General features: G+C 42.6%; 1 protein-coding gene across 1 annotated transcript in view; it reads right to left on the bottom strand.

The window, feature by feature from the left end:
• The window catches only part of erbb3b (erb-b2 receptor tyrosine kinase 3b), a 26333-nt gene that overhangs the window by 6668 nt on the left and 4665 nt on the right, over positions 1 to 15000 (bottom strand). Inside the window, exons 2-21 of the mRNA XM_080733051.1 lie at positions 13674 to 13828; positions 12402 to 12588; positions 10723 to 10851; positions 10271 to 10333; positions 9901 to 10019; positions 9566 to 9707; positions 8771 to 8884; positions 8059 to 8176; positions 7893 to 7966; positions 7711 to 7801; positions 7298 to 7312; positions 6310 to 6506; positions 3990 to 4122; positions 3593 to 3686; positions 3178 to 3335; positions 2146 to 2202; positions 1904 to 2045; positions 1181 to 1300; positions 849 to 947; positions 1 to 21 (exon numbers count right to left, since the gene is read on the bottom strand). The exon at positions 1 to 21 is cut by the window's left edge and continues 165 nt beyond it. Coding sequence (XP_080589177.1) covers positions 1 to 21; positions 849 to 947; positions 1181 to 1300; positions 1904 to 2045; positions 2146 to 2202; positions 3178 to 3335; positions 3593 to 3686; positions 3990 to 4122; positions 6310 to 6506; positions 7298 to 7312; positions 7711 to 7801; positions 7893 to 7966; positions 8059 to 8176; positions 8771 to 8884; positions 9566 to 9707; positions 9901 to 10019; positions 10271 to 10333; positions 10723 to 10851; positions 12402 to 12588; positions 13674 to 13828 — 2228 coding nt within the window. The remainder of the gene's footprint in view (positions 22 to 848; positions 948 to 1180; positions 1301 to 1903; positions 2046 to 2145; positions 2203 to 3177; positions 3336 to 3592; positions 3687 to 3989; positions 4123 to 6309; positions 6507 to 7297; positions 7313 to 7710; positions 7802 to 7892; positions 7967 to 8058; positions 8177 to 8770; positions 8885 to 9565; positions 9708 to 9900; positions 10020 to 10270; positions 10334 to 10722; positions 10852 to 12401; positions 12589 to 13673; positions 13829 to 15000) is intronic.

Genomic DNA, 15000 nt, shown 5'->3' with positions numbered 1-15000 from the left:
GCTGCCCATGGCCAACATGTGCTACACAGCAAGGGCAAGACATGAATAAGTAAAGACAACAAAGTAGGTTCTCAATCTTTTCAGGCTGTGATCCCCAAAATAATCAAATTTTAACTGGGACCCCCCCCCCCCACACACACACACACACACACACACACACAACCTGACAAGCACTAAGAGTTGAAGAATTACATTCTGTATAACACGGTTCTATTGTGAAAATAGCAGATCTACATGCTCACAACGCCTCGCAAGCTTGTAGATCTGCTATTTTCACAATTTCTGTCTCTAATATTTGACAATTTGGCCAATGTTTAATTTGTCATTTTAGAAATATTAAAAATTCTAAATTGTCACCTTAGAAATGTGCATAAACCCTCTATACACTTAAACGTTAGGTTGGTTTGTTTACTGTTGAGTGAGAAAACAATGTTTCACATTAAGTTAATCATCTGGGGACCCCTCAAAATAATTTGGGGACACCTCTGGGGGTCCCGACCCACAGGTTGAGAACCACTCAAGTCACATGGACCCAAAAAGGACCTGTAAGGGTCCATGTGGTTCTGTTTGTATTCTGTAAAAAGGTGAAAGGCAAACATATTTTTGTTTTCATGTGTGTGTGTGTGTGTGTGTGTGTGTGTGTGTGTGTGTGTGTGTGTGTGTGTGTGTGTGTGTGTGTGTGTGTGTGTGTTTGTGTGTGTGTGTGTGCGTGCGTGCGTGTGCGTGCGTGCGTGCGTGCGTGCGTGAGTGCGTGCATGCGTGTGTGTCTCCGCTCTCATAGTTGAACAGCCTTTCGGACTTTAAGTCTCTCGGACTTACTGTAAGTACAGTAAGAGCGTTACACTCACATCAGTGGTTTCAGTGAAGGTCTGGCATCCTGAGCTGTCCTGTATTGTCTTAATGGCCACAGGGATCTTAACTGTCTCTCCCTCTGGAATCCAAAAGCCCTAAACATACAAAAAAACACAACAACAAAACAATCCAATCTCAATTTTAAGGATTTCAATACAGATTTTCATGATCTAAAATATATTCTCAGAATGTATGGGTGTAGAAAGAACCCCAGATTAACTTCTTAATTATGCAATCCTATTACCGATGCTGTTTGATCAAAAAAAGAAAAGAAAAAAGAAAGAATAACACTGACTAGATATTTCTCTTAAATAAAAGGTTTCCCCACCTTATGCAGTGTTCCAAACACCCCAGAGCCCAGGACTTTGATCTTCTTCAGCTCTGGGGCCCTCAGGATGCGGGTGTGGACCTTAGCCTCCTTCTCCCCCGGACCCATTGGATCAAAGCACTGCACAAACATAAAGGAATATTTGATCATGTTCAGCTGATTCCATTTTCTAGTACTATGCCTATGTGACTATCAATAAAAAAAAAAGAATGGATTTTGCTCAGTGGTTCTTAACCGGTGGTCCGGGGACCACCAGTGCCAGTGGTCCTTGAGGGCGTTCCAAATGGTCCCCAGATAAATGATGACGAGTTGGTAACCAAATACACCCTTATAGATTGAAACTTATAGAAACCAAATGGACCTGTAAGTGTCCATTTGGTTTCATTTTACGAGTTTAATTATTGTTACATCTGCATTACTTAATTTACAAGACGTCTACACAATTACAGAATGAAGAAGAATTTTGATCAATGTTTAGCTGTTGTCTCTCCTATGGTACCACATCAATACAGCATGCATTGCAATTGTGGATATAATTTTATCCAACGACAACAAAATATTTCTAAGTCTTGGGTCTAAGAGGCTAAATCTCATCAAATGGTGGTCCATGGCTCAAATGCCAAATAAATAATGGACCTTGATAAGAAGAAGGTTGAAAACCACTGATTCAGCTGGCATAGCAACTGTCCCATGGCATGGGACACGACACTGCAAACACCTCACCTCTCCACTCTCCAGGTACCTCCTCATGTATCTCTTGCGGCGAATGGCAAGGCCTCTGTGGTACAGCAGGCCCAGGATGAACAACACTAGACAGACTATCAGGCCAACTGGGACACCTAGAGCTATGCCGGTGATCTGACCACTGGAGAAAGAATCAGGAGAAAGAATGATGTTGAGTAGCTGTGAAGTCATTTGTATGTAACTGTAGTGTTTCACTTCAACCAACAGGGGGAGGCACTTACCTACTAATAGCCATGCGAGCTGCCTCTAAACAGTCACTCAACCCTGGTCCTGAACATCTGTAATATATAATAATAGCAGCAGCAGCATTAATGGTGACAGCAAAAATAACATTTGCTGCATTGGCTTTAACATTTTACATCTCTGCTGTCGGGCCGAAACCTCCAAACTCCAAAATGTTCATTTTCGGGAAAATGAGCTCAAATGGAGTTAGGAGGTTTTGACCGAAGCATTGGTTCAATATTATTGCCACCGTAGGGAGCAAGTTTACTATGAGAACCGTCACAGCTTGACCGTATGTATGTATATGTGACGTATATGTATACGCCTGACACTGTGGTTCCTCTGACAAATCACTGTGACATCACAGGTGACATCGCAGTGATGTCAGATACTCAGAGCAGGGATCTCCATATATAGGCATAAACAGGTGACATCACAGTGATTTCAGATACTCAGAGCAGGGATCTCCATATATGGGCATAAAAGGGATTATGTTAGGGATCTCCATATATGGGCATAAAAGGGATTCTATCCCAGATGATGCCCAGTTAGGAGAACCACACTAACAGAATCCATATCTGGCCAAGACAGATGGCACGACCTCACTTTTTGCCCTTAGGCGTCTTACTGGTTTTAACCAACACACAGACTTAAAGGGTGTTCAATAGCACAGATTTATGAAAAAAAGAGAGGGCCAATCGGGTGGAGTTAGCTGGTTTGGAGTTAAAGTGTGGAGTTAACTACTTTCCATTGGTTCAATATTATATTAACCAACACTCAGATTAAAGGGTGTTCAATAGCCCTGATTTATGCCAAAAAATCTAAAACCTCAAAAATGGAGTTAAGAGGTTTTTGCCAGACACTGACGATATATGGAATTGTGCTAAATCTGCACAGGATTATGCATGTGCATGCATTAGCATAGCCTCCATTGATATCTATAAGAAGATACATCCTGAACATGCACACACCCACAGAGACAAACAAAATAGCCCACACTACTACGGTATATACAGCAGGCACAGTCTCACCCTTGTGTGCAGTTATGGTGGCATGGTTCACAGTGTCCCTCCTTACTGGGGTACTTGAAAATGAGCCCCCTTTGTCCGTCATTCACACCATTGGGGCACGAGGACACACAATAAGGGCCATCCCTTAGATTGGCACACTCCACACACTCATCTGCGCCCTTGCAGAAAGAAAGAGGGTGAGAGAAAGAGAAGCGATGACAACAGTGTAATATTTATTAGAATGAGGTCATCCCAGCGAGGGGGCATTTTCACCATTAAAGTAATGAATGCAAGGCTTTTACTTCAGCTGTTCATTTCCAAGCCAGGATGACTGATACCCAGTCCTAGATAACTAGCTATGTAATTTGAAGGTTTTATTACAGTACAGTACAATTCCACAGTACTGTCATTGTAGATTTAAAAAAAAAGTGATTACCAGTCCAGTGCAAGTGTCTCTGTCATCCTGAGGGTGACACTCTGGGTGACACGCAACACATTCTCTTTGGCGTCCAGCAAACTCCCTCGGCACTCTGGGGACACAGGGATACAGGTCAATCAGCAGGGATACAGTATGAATCAATCATAACAAAACAGAGATTTCTATCTTTTGTCATTTTGACATTCTCTCAATTCCTGAGTTCCCTTATAGCCACTGTTGTCCCTTGTCGTTGGTGAACGAACGCTACTGGAGATCCTCTGCCTAAATGTTTTAGGCATTTTAAAACAGCTCAAATAGCCGATAACCAAGCACACAATGTGTCAATTGTTCTTCATAATAGCAAAAAAATGCCCAAAGAGTTTAGGCATAAGAAAGGCATGTTTAGAATAGTTACCCTCTGTAGAAATTGCAGCTGGCCACACAGGTGCCGTCTCGGCTGTAGTTCCTGCAAGAGAGACACTGGTCGGGCCCTGGGCCCCAGCATCCTGAGTCTGAGCACAGCGGGTCACACACACGGCCCTCTGCCTCTGATGCAACATTTTGAACAAGAACAAACAGGTATCATTAGTATTCTTTGTATAAATTCAAGGAACATTTAAAAATAAAAATGGTGGTTAAAAAAGCCCTCGGACCCCCATTGGATATTTATTGTACAGCTCTAGCCAGTGATTCTCAACCATTTTACAATTTACATTGTAAAATCAATGTTAATTGTGTGCTCGCCTGAAAGGCGAAAACACTATGTTATCTTCATTATTTATTTATCTATCAAGTTCCCCCCGACAGTATAAACGCAGGGCCTTTATACTGTGGTGCAATTGGAACTTGGCGGAAAAACATCTGGGAGTGGTGTTAGCTGGAGTATTGGTTGAGCTTCACATACTAGCACACTGCAGAATATAGTCACGTTATAGGGGACATCATGGACTCATATTTCTTTAGAGCCCACACTGTTTCGTAGGAACAGTATTTCTAGTTTAACTCTGAGAGTGTACAAATGGAACCACATGAGTTACATACCCAATAAGGGTCCATTTGGTTCCTAACTATCATTTAGCTGGGGACCCCTTGGAACTCCCTCAAGGCCCTGGACCCCCAGGTTGAGAACCAAAGCCATATACCTCCCCTCCCTACTTGGTATTCAGCATCAAGGGTTGGATTAGGGGTAAGTGCCTTCAACATATTGTCATGTCCAGGGGGTGTAGATGTACTTGTACATCATGGCTGGGGGAAGTACTACAGATACAGGAACAGGATATAAGGACATGGTTTTGGCCAGGATTCTTTATACAGTACATCTATGATCTAAATTAGCAGCAGTCTCATTGACCCAAAAAGTGTCACAAAAACAGTCACTTTTATAGCTGCAATCCTGAACTTGTTTTTTGAATAAATAAATATTGTAACCACTCTGTATGATAGAGTATGTTAATCTAACTGCATCTGCAGTGGGTCTCCTTATTCTTCCATTGAGTAATGAAGACACTGACTGCGTGAATTTTATAAACTACAGTACCTTGGCCAAGTGGGAATTCTGTCTCAGCAGAGTGAGTGGTAAAAGTTTGGTCTCCCACATGGGAGATCTGAGTTTGGATCACGGGTAAACGGATTGCAGCTTTAATTAAACTTGTGTTATAGAGTTATTTATTTTCACAGCCTGGCCCTCACACCCCATAGATATATAATACACATAGATAGCACATTGGCTGTTGCTGTTCATTACTGGAGTCCTGCGTAAACAAACACGGCTGCCATATGGGCAGGGGAAAGTGTGTCTCCTAATGTGCCATGAAGTTCTATTGAAGCAGGCGGTCTCTCCACATTAAAATGATCACAACTCACTGAATTCTCCACCAATTTTCAAGTGGTTTTCATACCAATGCACCTCACTTAGATAGAAACAGTATAATAATGCTAATTGCGACCGCAGATCGCAGTTTACCATGAGAAATATCACAGCTTGTCCGAGCTGACATCAGGCTCTGATGTCAGGTGATATAACAGGTGACATCACCTATGTAAAGGTCCATATACGGGTATTCCCCAGAATCCCTTTTATTCCCATATATGAAGATCCCTGATGTCATTGATATATATCACTAGCCAGATGGCCAAGACATGGCCCATTTCTGTGTGGCTGGTTCAGATAGGGAAGTACAAGTAGAGTCTGCACACTGGTTACGCTCCATAAAGTTTATTGCGTCAACGTTTCGATCAAAAGATCTTCATCAGGACAAAAGTCTTTTGTCCTGATGAAGATCTTTTGATCGAAACGTTGACGCAATAAACTTTATGGAGCGTAACCAGTGTGCAGACTCTACTTGTACTTCATGATTCTGCTTGTCTAGCACCTGGGCCACGGATGTGCGTGCACTATTCTTTTCATTGGTTCAGATAGGGATCTCCATGTATGGGCATAAAAGATATTGTATGCTGTGATGTCATGGGAACCACTAACCACTAACATAATCCCTTTTATGCCCATATATGGAGATCCCTGATGCCAATATTAAGCCTATATCTACAGTAATAGGACTTCATATGGGAATGCCCATATATGGAGGAATCCAGCCCATATGCGTGGCTGGTTCAGACAGGGATCTCCATGTATGGGCCAGATATGGCCACGGGCGAGGTCGCTTACTAGTATAACAGAAACAAGTTTTAGTCTCAGTACTCAGGCATATTTGGTGCATGTCTATGTCTACACTCACCACACTCAGCCAAAGGTCTGTTTCTCTTGATGTCGTTGTTACGGTGGCCCCTGTACAGCCGGGTCCAGTTGACAGTGTGATGGTAGCAGAGGTTGGCGTTCTGACTGAGGTAGACACTGCCATCACTGATCTCCTTGAGGGAACGCAGGCCCAGAGAGGTGATGGTGTCCACACGCATCACTAACAAGGAGAATCGCCTGAGGAGGACAACCAAGGGATTGAAATTGGGTGGGGCAAACAGAAATCAGAAAGAAAATGGAAGAAAGATGTGAAAATAAGGTATTAAATATGACTAATGTTAGTGCTTGGTTTCATGAAGATGTAAGAACTAACGTATACAGTTACATTATTGTAAAGGTCCTTACAAACTGGGAGGGTGCCAAAATATATTTTCTTGTTTGTGTCATGACACAGAAGAGGAAAATATTATGCAGCTTGTAATTTCTTTCCAAAACAAGGTTGATTAAAAAGATCAACCTGTATGAATGAGACATCAGTGCTAAATATTCGCAGACACCATTTCGGATAGTTTATTCTTTACGCTCCCAGTGTTTAAGGACCTTAACTCAGGATTTTACAGTGTGAGTCACATGGCATTGACCATATTCACATGGAGGTCATTTTTGAGCGGTGGTCACACCACTCCTATATGGAGCTGTGTGTGTGTATGCGTGTCTGTATGTAGCCTGCAATACCTCTGCTGCACTCAAACTCACACACACGCGCACGCACGCACGCACGCACGCACGCACGCACGCACGCACGCACGCACGCACGCACGCACACACACACACACACACACACACACACACACACACACACACACACACACACACACACACACACACAGCCTCCACCGCTCAGTTCACACTGGTGTGATTTCTTTCTCTTAAGTCATACTCATGGTCTTACTACTATATGTATGACTATGGTCAATGAAGTGTGTGATGTAAGACAATTAGTGGGTCAGACACATTGCAGGTCATACCTCTTCTGTACATTGCTGAAGGACATCAGGACAAGGAGGGTGGGAGGGAGTGACACAAACAGAACAATTACAAATGGACAGCATGCATGGACAGGGGCCTCGCCATGAGCTGTTTACACAAACACAGCTTCACGTGTTAGGCATACACAAAAGCAATGACATACTGGGTTATTAGGCAACACTTAACATGTACTATGGGTGGATTTCAACAAGGCAAAACGTTACACACTCAAACATACAGTACATTTGCACATGTATGCACACGCTCACACACTCACACGTTCACAGACACACAGACACACACACACACACACACACACACACACACACACACACACACGCACACACACACACACACACACACACACACACACACACACACACACACACACACACACACACACAAGCCTTACGCGTGAAGGGACCTCCCCTGTATCGTAGTGAGACCAGAGAAGACTGACAGATCATTCAGTTCTTTGGGCCAGGATTGAATATTCAGGATATCTGTTGATAAAAGACATAACATTAAACTAAATATAGTGTTAAACCACCATATTATGTTGTTCATCATTGCCAATGGACATTTATTGCACACCTGTTATCTCCTTGACAGTGCGGAAGACCTCCAACTTCTTGGGATCCAAGGGAGGGATTTTCTTGAAGTCATCTCTGAGAAACATGAAAGTTATGAAGAAGAAAATGAATTATGAATTGAAAAATGTACTTTTCCTGTTGTGTGCTGTATTGGTGCATCCACTTACCCCCGAATGCCTGTAACCAGGAAGTGCAGGCTGCCCTGGATTTTGGTGCAGTTGATGAAGCTATCAATGTTACTGGAGTCCACCGTCTGTCTGTGCTCAGCACCAGTTCCTTCACAGGCTATATATCAGGAAGAAGAATTTTACTTGACATGGATCAATAGCTACAAATGGGAAAAAATACAGTAACTCTGAATGAGGACTTTACTGAGCATCACATGGTTTAGTTCTTGAAATGATCACTGGTTCTCAAAGTGAGGTCCAGGGACCCCCAGGGGTCCTTTGGGGGGAGGGGTCCCCAGCTAAAGTAGTTAACGCAGCATCACAATAATTTTAACCACTTTATCCATTTATATGTTGGATATTCAAAAATAGCAGATGTACAAGCTCGTAATTACAGTAGGTTGTACATCTGCTATTTTTGAAAATATTTGAAAAATATCAAACATGTTTTTCAATTTTTTTTTTTAACACACATCTTCTCTTCTGAGGACCCTAGCACAAAGATAGAGGGTCCGTGGCCAAATACATATTAATTTGGGGTTCCTTGACATGGAAACGTCTGAGAACCACTGGTCTAGAATAGATCAATCTGGGAACCCATCATCAAAGAAAGGGCGACGCCCACTCGGTCTGTCTCTCTTCCTTCAATGGCGTAGCCATCATTGACTCTGTCCCGAGAGATTGAGAATAGATTAAACAGACTTCCACCAACCTTTTGGGCACAGACCGCTGCAGAGCTCACACTGCTTCTGGCCTCCTCTTTGCACCTCGGTCTTATCTGGAGGACAGCCACTCACACAGGAGCTCCCATCCACCACGAAGTTAGCTACAGGGAGGATGATGACCATGGACAGAGACATAAAGACATCACGAAGAGACGGGAATCCATTCTGATTCATTGAATCCCATGACATGCATGTAGGGAGTGCAGCAGTTATATACACATTTTAGGGAATATTTGAAAAAACAAAAGTCACAAATATTGAATATAGCCAATCTACATAAATGCAATGCGACATGTTGTGAACTTGAAGATTGACTATTTTGTTTATTTTTGTGTGACACAGTTGGACAAAAAACATAATAAAATAGGTCTTGAGTGGACTTTGGTACACTCAAAACCAAAGTGGAATTTGATTTGTTGATATATGAACATTTTTAAATCAATTATATAAAAAGTCCTTCTCAATTCTCAATTTGATTAATCAAAATAGTGACCAATGTAATAATAGCTAAGAAAATAACTGAGAGCTGCATGCATGATACTACCATCATTCCACAAGTAATGAATGTTCAAAAACCAATTATAAAATATTGCTTAATAAGAATATGAGGTCATAGCGCACGCACACACACACACACACACACACACACACACACGCACGCGCACACGCACACGCACACGCACACACATACACACACACACACACACACACACACACACACACACACACACACACACACACACACACACACACACACACACACAGACACAGGGTCCACTCACTGGGGCATTGTGAAACACAGATGGATCCATACTGATATTTGGCATTGGGGTTGGTTTCCATCTGAAAGGTCTGCTTGTTGTAGATCAGAGTCTGGGGACACTGGGGCACACATGCCCCTGAGTCATTGAAGTGACGGCATGCCTACGAACACACACACACACACACACACACACACACACACACACACACACACACACACACACACACACACACACACACACACACACACACAACACAATATAGCTCTTTACAATGAATCATAAACCTTAAACTAGAAAGGGCGGCTATTAGTGAAAGGTCTGCGCTTGGTTTGACGCAAGACGGCGCGACTCACAAAGCAGTCAGTGTCCAGGGGTCCTGTGCATCCCGCCGCACACTCTATGTGACAGCAGTCCCTGGGGCTGGTCCCAAAACAGCGACCGTTGCACTGCAGCGCACACACGCTCTTAGTCACTGAGACAACACAGGGAGAGACAGGGAGGTTGGACAGAGTTCATTGTTGTTGTTTGTTTGCTTGGTTGGTTGGTTGTTTGCATGCGTGCAAGCGTGTGTGCGCAAGTGTGTGTGTGCTGTGTGTGTACTGTACTTGCGTGGGCAAGTCTGTGTTGCGTGTTTGCTGCTCATGTGTCTGTTTACACTCTCAGAGTTACATAAACCGAGGATCTGTTTTTACAGTGCACAAACTACAGTAGTAGGGCACTCACAAGTCTGACACTGGTATTCATTAGGTCCCCAGCAGTATTTACTACAGGATGGGTGACATGAGCCTGTGAGAGAGAGAGAGGGAGAGACAGAGATACAGAGAAAGACAGACAGAGAGAGAAGAGAGACATATAGAAAGAGAGAGAGATAACTCTTAAACACACAGACAGTTAGATAGATGATCACCTGCGCCATAACATATCATCACTGTCGGGCAGAAACCTCATATCTCCAAGTTTCAAATGTGTACGTTTTTTTGGTAAAGCAAAGCCCTGCTTCATCGATACACAACGCCTCGTGGTGCGAGGCGTTGTGTGCTTGTAGATCGGCTGTTTTCATTAGTTTAGTATATTTTTTAGATGATAAATACAAAAAAACGAACGGTTTTGGACATACAAGGTTTTCACGCGACAACGACGATATAATATATATATATAAATATATGAACACTGACCCTGCTTCTTTCCATTGTTATGAATGTCAATGGCAGCATTGCTATCTCTCACTATATCATGCCAGTCAATCCATGGGCCGTGGATCAGATACTTGTTGTAGATGATCTGCACTCCTCCCTCCAGTATCTCTGCGGAGAAAAGGAGGGCAGGAAAGGGTGAGAATGTGGAGGTGAGAGGGTGCTATGATATAAGGTGTGGAGAGAAAGAGAGGACATGTCTGTTGGCATGGTTATTGCAGTTGTTATGATCAAATCCAACCGACCGATTGGCTAGTGTGCATGGTTGTCACGACTAGGGGGCACGGGTGGGCGTTCATACTAAGTGCACAGGTCAGAAATGGAGAGAGGAAAATATAGAGCACAGTTTGCGTGCTGGAGAGATGCTTGGAACCCTGTGTGAATAAGAGTAACACGGAACAGAGGAAGCAACAGAGAAAGGAGCTGTTTAAGGGTGACACTGTGACGAAGCGCATGACTCAGAACACTTTGGTTGACTTGAAAACTACACAAAACAGGTAGATCCACCTGAGTCCTGACAAGCCTATTGATAGAATATGATGCCTTTCCAAATGCCTTGAAGCTCCTGGAAATGAATGTTGATTATATCAGTGAATTACAGTCAGTTCCCAGGGTTGGTTCAACTTGGTTGGCACCAAGACACAGTTAATCTAGCCTGGCTTTAAACAACAGCTCCAACATGCTGCTGTGGAGCACGTTGGAAAAACCTGCTCTTCTCCTGGGAAACACTCCAGCAGTGATACTTTGATTTGATTTGATTTGATCTGACTTTACTTCATAGTCCCCTTGGGGACATTTTGTCCTCTGCATTTAACCCAAACTAAGGAGCGCTCTGGGACCAACTCCAGTTGGAATGCCAGTACCTTGGTCAAGGGCACTGGCAGGAGTTCTAGTACCCAGCATGCATGTCTGTTGATGTGGGAGGAAACCGGAGTACCCTGTGGAAACCCAACGCACACACGGGAGACCGGGTAAACTCCACACAGAATTAAGGCCACCTGTTCTTGCTGTGAGGCACCCATTATCATATCCACACTCCACATACCACCCACATACCTACAGTACACCCACCTACTGTAAGACTTTAGCTATTGATCTTTCCTAAGGGCACCTCACAACTTCCTGTGTGGTGCTTTTCTTGTGGTGGCTTTGGACGAGATTGTGCACATACTGTACATTGCAGTTTGTCACACACAAATGTTTCACTTGCATCCAGTCTCAACTATTTATCTGTCCCTGCAAAACCAATGGAAAATATATTATCTAGTATCTCCTGTACTTCTAATTTTATAGTTTATATAGATATTTTTGATTATTCTGGTTATATTACTTTTAAAGGGATAATCAATAATGTATTAAAATCCAGTTCGCCGGCACAGAGGACAACATTACATTTCTACCAGTCAGTCAGCCAGAACGTCTCAATAGAAGAGCACTGCATACTGTACGTGCGACTAGTTATATTGCATTAACATACTTACCACCGGTACAACCGGTATGGCATTAACATACAATACCGGTTGGACAAAATAAAGTTTTATTCATTCAAACAAGTGCCGGAGAATCCGGACTGCAGCTTATTTTGTTTCCCTTTGTGAGCCACCTCCTCTTATCCTTATCTGTGTTTTATTTTTCTGCCATTGCCCTTCATGCTTACTAACCTGTCAGATTTGTGAGCCCCAGGTACCGCAGGCCATTGGAGCCGTCCTTGGGGTAGTTGAAGAAAACCGACAGAGCAAATTGCTTTTCGTACAGGTTGTTCCCTCTGATGATCCGTAGCTGGTCCAGAGGGAACTGCTGGAAGTTGTTCATGGCGATGAGGATGTAGCCTGTCACCTCACGGATGGTCTGGAGAGGAAGCATCACCAATGTTCTGTAACTCAGTGGTTCTCAACCTTTTCAGGCCCAAAATAATCATATTTTAACTGGGGACCCCCCCACCCTGACGAGCACGAAGAGTTGAGGCATTACATTTTGTATAACACGGTTCTATAGTGAAAATAGCAGATCTACATGCTCACAACGCCTCGCAACGCCAAACAGTGTACATGTTCTAATCTAGATTAAATTAAACAACATCTTACCCCATTTTATAAAAATACATTAAATATTGGATTAAGGTCTGTGGTGATGTTCAAATTTTCTTTTCTTTTTATTATTTTGGTTTAAGTGACAATTGTGACTGTACCTCTTCCTTTTGTTGTCTTCAGCCCTTTGCTCTTTAACAAAAGAAAGGACTTTTACACAGTAAAATCCAGAGTATTCATTTAACAGAGTGTAAAAAATTACCCAAAAGAGATACATTTTTACTTGTTTATCTCTAAAAGTGTAATAAAAAATAGAGCCTCATGGGCCCACTGAGTTAAATTAACACTCTGGATTTCACTGTGTGCAGTCAGCAAGACTTGGCATAGGCTTGTAAGCTTCTAGCATAAAGGAATGTCCCATAACAGGGAAATAGAGAGCATGTCGAATGCTATGCCCTGCTTTTGATGCAACTCTCACATACAAGCTCTTATGTGACCACTGTTTTTCTCTATAAGAGACAGCCGTGGCAGTCATTATATCATTTGATTTTGCTTTTTTTTATCTCTCTGGATATTGCAGAAATAATATTGGCATAACTATAGTATAAACCACTGGTTCTCAAACATTTTCATGTCAAGGACCCCCAACTTTGTATTTGTTCACAGACCCCAATGTCAAAAGATGTTGTGCCAGGGACCCCCATAAGAGTAGATTTAAAAAATGTTTGTCAATAAAAAAAAAGAAAGAAGAAGAAAACAGTTTAGGGTATTTAAACTGTTCCTCGTTTTGCTGGGGACCCCCAGGACACCCTCAAGGACCCCACACTGAGAACCAATGCTCTAAACGACCCAAGAGCAGGAAACATGATATACTGTAAACATAATATACACATATAAAAGCGTTACCCCGAGGAAGGAGAAGTCCCAGTTCTTCTCGATATGAGTGATCTCCAGGTTGCCCATGACGATCTCACAGCCGTTGTAGCGGTCTTTGATCATGTTGTACTGTTGCATCTGGGAGCCGGTGAAGCTCAGGCCATTCTGGGTACCGGAGCATACCACTGAGACACACACACACGCACACGCACACGCACACACACACACACACACACACACACACACACACACACACACACACACACACACACACAGAGAGAGGGTTAAAAGATACTTATTACAATCATTAGTTACATTTAGCCGACACTCTAGAGCAACTTACAGAGTACAAGGTTGGAATAAGCAGCATAAACCTCTGTCGACTAACAGCAAGATAAGTGGGAAGGTAAATAGAGTAAAAATAAGTCGAGGAATCAAGTAAGTAATTGATAAACAAATGGAGTCAGGGGCACTTATTAGAAGGTGGCGGTGGTGGTGTTTTAATACATAGAATGTATTGTTGTTATTATTGATGGTATTATTACGTCTCGATGAATTGAATACGCAGGACCACAATGGAAACAAGCCTTTAGGGAGTTTTGTGCTATCCTTTTAGTACGATATTAGATCGTACCACTGTACTACTGTTAATAAGGGATTCAATCAATCAATGTTAGGGCCAGACCAGTGGTGCAGTAGTTCTGCTGAGCACACAAGGCCATAGTTATACTGTACTAGCTGTCATGTCAAGGACAGGCTGTACCATAAACAATAACTAACAGGACTAAGAGAGACACTTTGACTCTAAAAACATGCAAAATATCATAGATCATATCAATAGGGCAAGAGATGAATAACATAAGATGAACAACATTTGTACTGGAATAAAAGTTCGATTTAAACCACGGCAATAACAAACAACACTATTCTTCCTCAGAACCAATAACAGGGAAAGTGGGACAGTAAACAGAGAGCTAAGGAAAAAAAAACATGAGCAATCTTTGTTCCTACTCTCACCTATGGTCATGAAGGTTCAGGTTCAGATACCTGACGTATATTGTCACATACTATATCCATACAAAGTATAAATACAATGAAATGCTTGTGTTAAGAGCACTCTCAGCCTAAAGACACAAAGACATGGTCACAGCGACCAACAAGTGTAGACCTAAATACAATGTAGGCTACACAAGACAAGTCCCAACAGACATAAATATACCGGTACATTTACATACCTCAATCCCCAATACAATACCATACAGTGTAACAGTGTACAGCTTAAAGGTGTGTGCCGTGACTAATTTTCAACCGTTCAGCAACCTGACTGCAACCCTGGCATCCGGACTCAGTGGATAAT

The sequence above is a fragment of the Nannobrachium achirus genome (genome assembly GCF_963921795.1).
Source record: "Nannobrachium achirus genome assembly, chromosome: 9".
NCBI lineage: Eukaryota > Metazoa > Chordata > Actinopteri > Myctophiformes > Myctophidae > Nannobrachium > Nannobrachium achirus.
The sequence above is the reverse complement of the archived record's forward strand: the minus strand, read 5'-3'. Positions and strand labels throughout refer to the sequence as shown.